Consider the following 12,930-nt stretch of genomic DNA (forward strand, 5'->3'; position numbering starts at 1 on the left):
TCATCTCAGTATCACATGCTGAAAGGAGGGTCTTCTCAATGATTTAATTATATGTCTATATCTTGATTCACCTAGCTACAATATCACTTCTTTCATGGTAAGTCTACTTTTTTGCTTTTTTTACTGTCACAATGGTGTAACCATATATTTCAGCATTTCTCAATTTGTCTTGATGTTAACGTAACTTAATATTGAATAATGCAATGATTTCTGAATCAATTACTATCTAAATCTTGGCAAATTTTCTACATATAATTAATGGATGTAACAAACGGCCATATCACGGAAAACCTTTGAAGTAATAATAAACAATTTGTGACAGTAAACATCATTAAATTTATTAGTCATAAACAAGCTGAATAATAAAACTGACTTTCATGTATTGACAATATATTAACAGTTTATCTACTTCCAGTTAACAAAGCACAAGATTTTCAATGCCTGTATATATTATTATTTCTTTATACCTCAATGTACTACACCCTCTTAACTAAATTCATTTTTTTTTTTTTTTTGTTTTTCATTTCTTATCTTTTTCCTAATATCTTTCAGTTAGTTTCCAGTTTTCTCCATAATTGTGTATACTTTCAATTCCTTAGACTAGATACACAAACTCTCTTTTGCACAAGTTCCTAATAAAGGCCAAAGAGCTACAGTTAAACACAATATAAATTGCTAAATATTCATGGCCATCATTTTCCCACTAAGTTCACAAAAGCTTCCTCAAGTCTGAGCACCTCAGCATGTAAATAATGTAAACCAGGCACTTGGATACCTTCACGGTCTACTGAGGTGGATAAACTGCTGCTGTCTAAGACTGCAGACACTATTGCTGGTTTTAATTTGTCTTTTTTATGTCTACAATCACAGGTGCTGCTGCTACTCCTTTTTTGGTCCCTGCAGCAGCAGGAATTTTGTCTGGTGTCACAATCACAAGATTGACAGTGTATGTTAATTTCATTTTCTTCCTCGAGATTATTCACAATATCCGTCTGAAGTGGCTCTTTTCGAGAGCTTCCAGTGTTTTCAGAAGTAACTTTGTGTTTTATCTCAAAATCAGTATTGTCACCCACAGTTCTCATTTCTTCAGCAATAACTAACTCAGTTTCTTTGGGGTGTGTCTCTGTTATAATATCTCCCTCATGCCCACCAGACTGTCTACAACCAGCTGAAGTAAGTGTTCTAAGATTTTCTTTGACTTCTCTCTCTAGTTCTGTGACTTCCTCAAGTAAACACCTAGCAGCAGACATCCTCTCTGCATCCTGACTGTGTGGGGGTTCCTCCCCTCCCTGTAGCATGGTGTATGAAATCAGTGCACTGAAAAATTAGAAACCGTGGCATCATGTTATAAGAAAGATATAACATCAATTAATAACCAAAAAGTAACTTAATATGTAACATAAGTTATATGTGTCACCTGCATCTTAAAAAATTAGAAGATATATCATTAAATAACAAACTAATGTTGTTCTGAATAAAATTATAATCTATATCATATGACATATGGTTCTGAAATAATTTTACATATAATTTTTTTTTAATTTATTGTCTGCTATGTAATCATGCAGATTCATACTGATATTTTACTTTTTAATATTAAAAGCTAATTAAGAACTGCATGAGTTGTAACCACAAACTAAATATTGTGCTTAAGGCTTGATTTATTACAGATAGAGACATAAAAATACAGATTTCCTCACTACAGGCACTAATGTATCAAATGCATTCTAGTATATTTCAAAGTCAAATAAGCATAATTTGCAAAACCAATTGCAAGCCTGCAGTGACACTCATTTCACCATTAGAGAGAAATGACACCTACTGCAATACATCAGATTGTTGCTTTATTTCTTGCTAAGTCCAGTCTGAGATTTTTTTCTCTTATGTGAAAATTGTCAATTCTTAGTGAGCCCAATGGTGTTAGACTACTGTAGGTCATCCATTGTCTTATTCTCATACTTTGAAAAAATCAGAAATTTTCTCTACTTCAGTCTGTGCCAAGAACTCTATTGGACCTATAGGCCATAGCTGGCAGAGACAGTGCTCACTTTTGAATATATATAAAGTACAAAATTCCACTGGTACAGCTTCACTTTCACTGGCATTTGGCATGTGGCTGGTACTAATACAAACGTATAGAATGTGAAATAAATGGAACATACCACAAAGATCCTCTTAACTTTGCTACTTGGAAAACCACGTCCACAGCATCCTCATACCCTTGGTTAAAACCACTCTGTAGCTGAGATTCTTTGCCTTCTTCTAACCCCTCACGATATCCATCCTGAAAAACACAGTTTTCTGTTAAATTGACTTACCCTAGATGTCCATGCTTAACAATTTCAAATTGTCTTTTTCCAGTATTTTTGGCAAGCAAGCCTAGAAAACATTTTTCTATACTGTTACTTTAATCACACTGTGCTCTTAATTATATATATAATGTGAAATTCGTCATTATCAAGATTTGGTTTAGAATGATATTCAACAGTCTTCTAACATCTTTATCATTTTATGACATCGTATTGGATACTAAAGTTGTAAAGAGCTAATCAAAACCCAAAGACAGCATCTTTGACTTTTGTGTCACAAGTATTATTTCCGAAAGACCCCATCACACCGCAGCGTCTGTTTAAAATGTTATTATCATATAACAAATTTACATTAACAATTTGCGTTACATTGTACTGGCACAGCTGTAGTACAATTTTACCTACTTTCACTCTGTTTCTGCGCAAATTCTGCCACTCTTTCTCGCTTAAAAGAATATCATCGGCATCTTCGTCAAATATGTCATCTATATGATTCGAATGAGCCATGATCGGACGAAAAGTCACCCTAAAACACTGGAAAATATAGCAACCAGGTGGATTCAATACACATGGTTCGCGTAAAACGTATCCGCCATTTTGACAGCACCTGTGATCATGTGACCGGGCTTTGAGGTCATGTGACCAGGGTGGGATATTTGATGAATGAAGTCCGTTGTCGCTACACCTCGCTACAGCAACATTTTTATTTCACAAAGGAACGATCTGAAGGTAAATAACACTTTATTTAGATAATTTCTCTCAAGGAAACTACGAATGATGCATAAATTAATATTTTTCCAACGTTGGCGTAAGTTTTTGAGAAGCAATTCACAGGTGGTGGCTTTCAAGTTTCAGGCAGCAGTTGTCAACTTCCGATCAACGACATAACTCGTCGTAAATTTCAGAGACATAATTAGGTCACCGCTTTAAATCCACTGTTCAGGACTAGGTTATTGTCATTTGTTAATTTAATTAACGAGTCAAAATATTCAATTAAAAATAGAATAACATTCTTTTAAAAATTAAGTTATATTTCCTAAACTTAAATTAAAAAAATCCGTTAAAATTTTGGTTCATGCCTCGGTGATCCCCCCCCCCCTGCACTGACAGTACCTGGCTGTAGTGTTGCCACATCACATTTACACTGTAGGTTTACTAGTGATATTCAAGTCAGATTTTTTTTAAGTCGGAGACTGACAGGTCTTGATCATACTATACATTATTGTATGGGTTTGTTGAGAAGAAGCTGTGCCTGAGACTGAAAGTTGTGGTTGATGGCTATTCGTGATCTTAGCATCAAGGCAGGCCTTCGTCGTGGCTGGAACAGAGATAGATGAACTTCACCTGATGTTACTCTGCCAAATAAATCACACCTACTCCTCCCACTTGTGAAGTTCCCATTTGTTTACTAGTGGTACTTTGACTGAGTGCTTTTAGGGTTTTCTTATTCTAAGGCTGTAAGCATACTGCTAGTAGTCTACTAGTACTAGTTAGTTATTTATAGAGTCACATTACCCCTCCCCCTTTTTCTCCAAAGCCCCATAAACACCACAACCACATCCTTGGAATCACTATCATTGTAGTTAACATACCAAGAGTAAAGTATAAGTAAAGATTTATTGAGGTTTGTAATTCAGTCTGGAAATGAACATGACATTTAATTCCTTCTCCTTAATTTAAGCACGCACATAAATGTGTGTGCGCACGTGCACACACACACACACACACTACTACTACTACTTTTACTACTGTCTACCAGTATGTAAACTTATGAATTCTCAGCATTGATCATATCATAGTAGTATATGTGAGCCACCAGCCTGAAACAAGTTTGCTGCATAATGTAGAAATGCTATTCTTTACCACCTCATTATGCTAGCTGTGCACCAGGTGTGGGCCGTGAATTGGACTGTCTTGTGGGACTGGAAAGTTAATGTTATATGTACATGCAAGCTATTTAAGAGCCGGCCTATCTGTCACTCATTTAATAGACATAATTTTATCAGTTTTATGTCTGTTCTAGCCAGGGAGAAGAACATTTTAAGTTTTAGTCAAACCAGGGGTTCATTTGCAAATTTATACCATTACATTGCCATACTGAATAGCATTAAGATTTAAGTGTGTAAGCTTAAATTGTATCATGATTGTCAAATGATTTATAACTGTTCTTGTTCACATCTGTCCATTGAAAGTCTTAATACTAGTATATATCTCATCCACACACTGCTGCTCTGTAAGCCATGGTATTGGACAAAAATGAATGTGGACTACTAGTATTCTGTTTGTGGCAATTTACAGTACTGTACTTGTACTAGTATTCGGTTTGTATTCAATTTGGTTATAACAGTAAATTAACATGAAAATAAAAGTTCTTTTTATCCCCTCCACACATACACATGCACTGGTACACATACAAGCACACTCACCAACATGCACACACACATGCATACATGCACACACTCCTGCACATGCACACACACACACACACACTTTCATCCACACAAGCACACATGCATAGTATAGAATATATATTCCTCCCCATCCCCATCCAAACAATAAATAAATGTAAAACCATTGATTGCTCACTGCAGAACTTACTTAAAGCACTAATTAACTTTAAACCAAGGCAAAGTCTATATATCTTATGTTATTGTGTCTCATCATAGCAGCTGGCTTGTCTATTGCCTACTACAGCATGACTCATTCTGTGGCTGTGGAGTATATATGTTCAATCCTCATGATTAATTAATATTAATTTGCAGTTGTCATTGGTGTAAATGAAAGCGGGTGTTTTACTATGATTTACTGCATAGTAATCACAGTTGTCCTGTGTCTATTTATGTAAGATACTCTCCTACATGTATTCATATACTGTACTAGTAGTGGATTCATTTAGAACAAAATAAGAAAATAACAATATAAATAATATTAACAAAACATAATAAAATTTAATAATATTTAGGGTAAATTGGACTTTAAAATAGGCAATATATATATATTCATTAATTTAAGATTGAATGGACTATATGGTGGATATTTGTTTTCAGTTATGTATGAGCATTTCAGCATCTGTTTCCTTTTTTTTTTTTTTTTTTTTTTTTTAATGGAGGTACATCCTGGTTTGTTCAAACATTAGTAGACTATTTATTTGTTTCTATCAGTCTTAATGCCAAATGCAGCAGTCTTAGACATAAAAGGATATAAATAGTGAACTGAAAATAACTACAGACTTTATGCTCGGTCAAAAGAATTGTATAAGAATTTATAACTGTGACAGAGAACCAGACTTCACAGACTACATATAAGTACTAGTATGTGCAATTACTAGTACTAGTATGTGATAACTGGTAACTTTTTGAATTCATGAATTAAAGGGTAATAGGGGACATGGTAGTTGTATTGAAACAGGACTGGGCCCTGTAACTCGTAATCATCGCGTATTACGAATAGCAATATCCCATAGAGGCTACATTGTATTATATGGGGCGAGTATCGGCAAGTTATGGAATTGAGACGCTTGCGCTCGGTCGAGTTACAGGGCCCTGGTGTTAATTATTGTGATAGTGGTCAATAGGTGTCTCCAAGTTAGAGTTTCAAGCTCATGAAAGTACAGTAGAAGAAAGAAAATGAAAGAAGATGAAAGAAGCATCATCTTCTCAATTACGCACTTGTTAGGCTTCTTTCAGTTAACTAGTATTCAAGGAGACGTGACTTCTAAATATGGACATATATGTGCAAGCAGATGGAAATTATACACAACTGAATATAGAGGTATGCACAGTAAAAATTACCCCAGTTGTGTTGTTACAGATTGTCCTTTGTCAACATTACATTCCTTGCTAACTTGCACAATAGTGGCCATCATTCACAAAACTGCCCTACATTGTTGCACTATCAACCAGGCAAAATTTCAATTGTCCACAGCGTATAGAAAACTTGCATAGAGCATAAACCAAGATCAGCAGAAAGATAAAGTGGTAAATAAAGGTGATATCAGCTTAGGAGCAATGCTGTATGGGTTGGTGAAGTATTGATAGTTGTTAAATAGAGCACCGCGTGAAGTGAATCGCCCAGTTCACAGAAAGATATTTATAGCTCAGAACTGGTTATCGTTGGAAAGAATGGTAAGATAAATCAATTCTTCGTATTCTGTCGACGCTTAAGTATCTATTGCAAGGGTCTGTGTGGGTATAGATATTTGAAGGCATTCTTTATCAGGTAGAGGTGTGAATGTTTTTTATTTAGGACCTGGTTTAAAGTAGGTACAAGGGAGGAGTTTTTTGGTGACAGTTTGGTCCACCTTATTGACAACCTGGACTGACCAGTCATGCCTTGGACAAGGAGCAGAGGAAGCAGTTGACCACTAGCCAGTGCTTTGCCAAATTCGCCAAGTATGGGCCATTTATTTTAAGGTTTTTAAAAGACCCACCTATCCACTCCCAATGCAGGGAGGAGGGTGTGTCTGCACCTCTATGGTGTATTTATTTCAAGAAACCGTTTAAAAGAATGGTCAGATATTTCTAAGAAATATTATCCTAAATTCTGTATGATTGTGTGGCATGTCTTCAGAATTATAATATATATTTACACGATGATGCTGACTTAGATGTTGTCAAAGGGGATTGTTAGATTTAAATGAAAAAGAAACTTCAATTTATCTGTTTGAAGAAGCAAAATGGAAGAGAAAAGGGATGGAGGTTAAAAAGTGTGTCAAAGTGGAGAATGTGTCTAAGACCTGGTGTTGGTAAAAGTTTTAACTCCATCAGTTTATTTACTGTATGTACATGAACCAGTGGAGAAGTCTGCCAAGTTTGCAGTCTAGAGTCTACAGCTGTGACGGTGGTGTCAGGTGTGTTTCCAGGGGCGCGTTTCCACAAAATAAATAAACCTCAAGACAGAAGTGAAAGATGGTCTTATCTTTAACACTAACATTTTTGCCTACATGTACCTAAGATGAATATACAGCCATCTATTAGATTATTATAAATAACTGCACTATTTATAGCAAGGACAAAATGGCTTGTGTTTTCTAAAAGCAGGCAGTATTTATTTTACTTTAATGAACTGCCATGGATTTTTCTGATTCGTAATAGAAAAAAAATCCACTGTTCAAGTTTAGACTGGCTTAAAACCTAAAGTCATTTCATGAAGCCTATTCCAGACAATTTTAGGCGTGTGACCTAGGTGACATTGTGCAGTCACGTAGATAGCATGCAATTTGCCCATGGATCAGTTATGCAGTATGATATGATGGGAATTGCGTTAATTATTTATTTACAGTTTGTATTTCACACAGGCATGCCAAAATAAGCAAACGCCCTTTTTTCTTCCCATGTGCCTTACTCCAATCCAGGGATCAGTTTCTGTGGATTTTTTACTGTAGATACAATTTCTAACTCTCAATAAAAATGACTGTGTCAGTAGACCAGAAGTGAGAGTATGTTAGTAAGAAATTGAAGAGAATAAAGGATTCTGTATTCAGTGTACATGTGCCTCCTCTTCAGTTAAAGCCGGAAACTGCATATATGCGGTGCATGTGATAGGTATTCCCCTTCAAGTTCATTTTGTTGAATGAAGTCTCTGCGCACAGAGAAACTTCTCAGCTTAGTAAATTTAACCACAACAGAAATTGAAGTAGCCAGTCAATATTTGCTGCCTACTGTATGAATAAACATCAGTTCGGTAGCTCCCTTACGGAGTAGTCTCCAACTGCCATTGATCATGCTTTTATGTTAGATGTTGTGTGTTAACCTTTAATTGGATTTATTGATTTGATTTACTTATTGCTTTTGTTGTTTCCTCTTTGTTATTTATTGTCTCTACAGGGTCAATTGATATACGCCTCTGATCCCTTTGTTCCCAGGTTTCTGAAGTAACATTTGTTGTGTGCTTGGGGATATCTCTAATTAAGAAAAGTCTCATTTATAAATTGTCTTAATTAGCTTTTGGAAGTCTGCATCAGACTGTAGGAAGTCAAGGTTGTAAAGGGGTTACTATTGTGATAATGGCAGACAATTACTATTTCTATAAATAGGAAATATGTACATTTTATCAGAGTTAGTGCCTGGATGTTATTTACAACTCATTGGTGTGTCAGATACATTTGCAGTCAATGGCCACATTCATACTAACTAGTTGATCTGCAGATAAATTTTGGTTAAAATGCAGCCAATTATCTACTAAGAAATGTCAGCTCTCTTTAATGTCAGTATTAGCTATAGTAATGTGGTAGTACCAGTAAGAGAGCAATCAGAATGTTTGCTTCTGTGGTGCAACAAACGGTCTTAATAGGGCGCATTCAGAGAAAGTTGATCTGTAAGACTGTGGATCAACTTTGGTTGTGAATGCGGCCATAGACTCACTCCCATTGTGGAGCTACCCCATATACATAAAACCCTTGGAGGTAAAATTAATCTAAAAACCAAAAGTTGAAACAAAGGTGAAAATATAAGTTTAATGAGTTTTAGGGGTGTTGGCATTCACCCTGTACAGTGCAAAGTGTGATTTAATGTTTTAATTTGCTATGACTGGTATTGTAAAGGTCGGTGTTCTGCAGAAGAACTGCATGTTAACTACCACACCACCTGTTTGCCCTGTTTAGAAAAGCACCTTAAATGTGGTAGTTTCTTGTAATTAGCAATTAAGGAAACAAACGTGCCTTAAATTTGGGATTGAAAATAATTACAAGTACAAGTAATTACAAGTCTTTTCACTATAGCCTATAGGGGTGGACATTTTAAGTTTGAGATGTTTTGAATTACTGTAAGTGCACACAAAAGCACTGAGACTCTCTCTCTCTCTCTCTCTCTCTCTCTCTCTCTCTCTTAATTAGCTAACATATGATAATTCCCATATTTCACTCATCCCATAATTGCAGGTATATCTATAGATGTAAATGATAGTAGTTACCCTTCCTTGTCTGAAAAGTCATTATAAATGTCCTGAGTCCACATTACATGTGATAAGAACTTAATGAAAGGGCATGTGATGTTAATACAAATCATGAGACATTTAAGGAAAATGTACATAATATTATAAAGTACTTAGTGTATTTTCTCCCATTTGTATGCACTTGGTTAAATGCCATTACGGTTATAGCATTGCTAGAATACTAAGATGAAATTAAATGGTAAAAAATACATTTCAGTCATGATATGAACCAATTGTTGTTCACTTATATTTGGTTGACATATATATATATATATATATATATAAAACTACTTCAGAATTCTTATCAAAAAAAAGTATAACTTCCATATATTTCTTTTCTAATTTCAGATATTATCCTAGAACTGGTTTTCATTCGAAGAAAGGTGAGTTAGATGTATATATAAATTTCCAGTTTGTTTTATGAATAAAACAAAGTGACGTGCCATCTAAGGAAAACTACTGCTTTTTCACTCTGTACACTCTTTCTAGTTCACCTTCTTGAGCTACTCCCCCCCCCCCATCACCACCACCACCACCCACCCCAGAAAAAAAATAAACTAAACTACATTCGAATAGCAGTTGTCCCATTTAGTTTGTCAGCCTAGGAGCCTTTTAGAATGGGAAGTAGATGAATAGTCTAATAAATAAACTTTTTATGTTGAATTCTATTTTGGTTCCTGAAATTAATATAAAAAAGATACCTTTTTTATAGTAATGGTATTTCAGAGTCAGTATATCAGATTTTGCTTTTGTCTTGGTATACAGTATAGAATAGTAATATACTGAATGCTCATATCATCTTCACAGTATCCTTATTCAATAACTTGCATGCGACATGATTATTGCATTCCACAGATTATGCCAAATTATGTCTGCCTTTAATATGCCTGAGGCTCATTTTTCTATGACTCATAGCTAATACTTGTAAGGTGCATTTATATTTAAATTGGACTGGCTTAAACTTATTTGTATTATCTCAGTCTTTTAAACAGATGTATGTGTTAAGGTTTTCCTTCTTTTGGCCCACCTACTACTGTAAAGGTAAGACTTGCTTGAGATTTGATTCCTGTGGTTGGAAGATATATTCATGCAGTTTGTCAAGAAAGGATATACTTAGTTGGTCAAAACTTGACTGGAAACACAGCCATCCAGTGGTCCAGTAGCCACAGGGGATAGTTTTTGCCCAGCCTGTTTTAAGTAAACTTTGACTGTCATTGCTTGGAGCAGAGATACCCAGTTTCCAGTGTTGAATCCAGGTAGTCTAGAGTATACCTTGTATCTGAAGCTAAAGCATCAGTCAACTTTGCCCCAGCCTTTTTTTCTTCTCCTTTCTTTCAGGACTGCAGTTTACAAACTTTAAGGCTGAACCATGTGGTGCAGGTATTTTTTAATAGGAAAACATTTGTGATGAGGAATATTTTACAATTTCTTGCAACTTGGACTAAAAGATTCCATCTCTATCTGTTCAAGGCCACCTACATATAGCTTAAAACCCATCCTTGAGGCAAAGATACATCCATATCTTGTGATAACTTCAGGAAGGAATTGGACATTAAAAAGAGCCCCACCCCTTGTTGTGACTGTGCTGCTCTCCACCTGAGAAACAAGCGCACTTACAGTTCCCCTGGCCAAGTTGGTTTTAATTGGAAACTTGTTTTGCCCTAATCTATTTATCTATTTTTTTTATTTGTAATTACTTATATTACTGTATAAAATATCATTTGTTTACTTGATGTTTTATTACCTTAGCCAAGGTGGTTACTGGTATGTTTTTGTTTTTATTGGTTAGTTCATAGGGGTTCAGAACTCCATTATAAAAACATTTAAACCAAAATGACGGCAAGGGATTGTAGTCTGTACACTCGTGGTCAACTATGCCAATTTTCATGATAAAATCTTGTTCAGGGATGATGTTATGCTCTATAACGATTGCTATCTCACCTCGGAATAGAAAGGTGTAAAATTGATGATTAAAGCTTTGAGTTGCCTATGCTTTTAAAACAGTGTAACGATACATAAAAATGTCGCTATTTTTGAAGGGATCTTTATTGTTTTTAATTACCACAAAGATGGATGCATTATTGAGTAATTACTTGCAGGAAAAACATGATTTTTGGTATCTGGACGATAATAAGGGCTTTCAATGCCTTTAAAAAGATGGATGCCAGATTGCTGTCACCATTGTTGTTGTTATGGTTGCATTAGACATGATACCTCTTCAGACCCCATATCCTTATGACACCTGTCACACCTAACGTATCATCTCTTGCTGGCAGAGTCAGGCTATACCTGGGTAGAAGATAATACCTTCTTGTCTTGGTTAAAAGTTAGAAGGCTAAGTTTGCATGTGCTGACCCCAAATAATAAGCATGGTTACATCATACGTATTTGTCATGGCTTAAGATAACAGCATACCAGATGGGTTCACCTGTAAATAGTAAGGAAGGGTGCAAGTCCAACACTCCCCTATCAGCAAACCTTCGGGTTTCTTGCCATTTTACAATTCCTTCAGCACTTCACTCACCAAGTTTGGCTTGTCCTTTCTTTCTTACATTCTGTTCAGGCAGCTAGGTCTGTTAAGCAGGGTTCTTTTTCTGAAAAAGTAAATCTCCCCCACTTCCCCCCCCCCCCCTCCTTGGTTGTCCCAATTTGAGAAAAGGCAAAAACCAAGGTCTAATTTTGATTCAGAGTGGACCCTTTCAGACCCCCCTTGCGTATTTTCCCATGTTCCAGATTTGTCTCTTGGCAAAAAAAAAAAGAAAAGAAAGAAAGAAAAGCAGATCATACTAGTGCGTGGATATCAACATTTCAAAACCAACATGCATGCATAGCATGATTACCACCCTGGAGCAAACACAAAGCTATGTGTTGTCTGGAGAAATGTTGCGTGTTGTGACTTCTCTCTTATTAGACAGCTAGCTCCATAGCATGCTTTCTTGATGGGAGATATTGACAGTCTACTCTCTGTCTTGATGACATTTTTTCCTGTATTCTAAAGTTACTAATAGCTGCAGTGTTGATAGATGGTGGAAGACTCCAGTAGGTGTAATAGCCAAATGGATTGTAAACAGTTTTACGTCTTTCATAGAAGATTCTTTTAGTTTGTAAGGAATTCATGAAGGTTTGCGTAAACAGCATTTTATTTGTTATCTTTTTTTTTTTTTTTTTTTCAGTGGCCCATTTCCTATAAGGACTTAGTAGTACCTGTAATAGCTTAAGTGTTGAGATTGGATTGTATGGCATTGTTTTCTAGTTTCTCTTGTTTTCTAATGTGTTTTTTTGGTTATTGTCCATGTTCCCTGGTTATGCGTCATAACTGAAATGAAGGTCCCTTTTATCCCTATATAAAGTTCCTGTAGTATTTTTATGCACCATGCAGTCTATAAAAGTTAAAGGTTCTCTGCGATGTTATGCAGTGAATTTTTTATAATGGACAACTTGGTTTGATACAGAAAACAGAACTTTCATGCTGGTGCTGTGGATTATGCTTTGTCACTTTACATCGAGCACTGCTTCCTCATCACAAAAGTTTTACATGGAAGTTTTTTTTATTTTTATTTTTTTTTTTTATTTTTTTTTTTTTATTAATTTATATATTTATTTTTGTTACATACTGTTCATTTTACCACCATGAAGTACTCGATTTGATCCCAAGTCATTTCTGAACGTGTAAACTTTCCTTTATGCTCTG

The 12,930-nt window shown here is 35.5% G+C and overlaps 2 protein-coding genes across 12 annotated transcripts in view; one reads left to right on the plus strand and one right to left on the minus strand.

Moving 5' to 3' along the window:
• Positions 1-30: 30 nt before the first annotated feature.
• Positions 31-2,880, minus strand: LOC106181087 (uncharacterized). Its single transcript, XM_013565361.2, has 3 exons — positions 2,715-2,880; positions 2,163-2,284; positions 31-1,317 (listed from the first exon to the last, which is right to left on the minus strand). Exons 1-3 carry the CDS (start codon positions 2,814-2,816, stop codon positions 693-695), a joined length of 849 nt encoding a protein of 282 aa, XP_013420815.2. The 5' UTR covers positions 2,817-2,880; the 3' UTR covers positions 31-692.
• A 35-nt stretch (positions 2,881-2,915) lies between these two features.
• The window catches only part of LOC106150906 (uncharacterized), a 51,066-nt gene continuing 41,051 nt past the window's right edge, over positions 2,916-12,930 (plus strand). For all 11 annotated transcript variants that reach the window (XM_087012590.1, XM_087012583.1, XM_087012593.1 and 8 more), the window contains exons 1-2: positions 2,916-3,038; positions 9,588-9,622. The gene's annotated coding sequence lies outside the window, so the exon portion shown is untranslated. The remainder of the gene's footprint in view (positions 3,039-9,587; positions 9,623-12,930) is intronic.

The sequence above is a fragment of the Lingula anatina genome, chromosome 5, assembly GCF_051362555.1.
Source record: "Lingula anatina isolate TDL-2025a chromosome 5, LinAna3.0, whole genome shotgun sequence".
NCBI classification, from domain to species: Eukaryota; Metazoa; Brachiopoda; class Lingulata; order Lingulida; family Lingulidae; genus Lingula; species Lingula anatina.

What these genes read in the sequence shown, in the direction of transcription:
- LOC106181087 (XM_013565361.2), bottom strand. Translation starts at nt 2,816, where the DNA reads ATGGCTCATTCGAATCATATAGATGACATATTTGACGAAGATGCCGAT. An exon ending in TGCGCAGAAACAGAGTGAAA is followed by an intron (nt 2,285 to 2,714) that starts GTAGGTAAAATT and finishes TGTGTTTTTCAG; the next exon opens with GATGGATATCGTGAGGGGTT. An exon ending in AAGTTAAGAGGATCTTTGTG is followed by an intron (nt 1,318 to 2,162) that starts GTATGTTCCATT and finishes CTAATTTTTCAG; the next exon opens with TGCACTGATTTCATACACCA.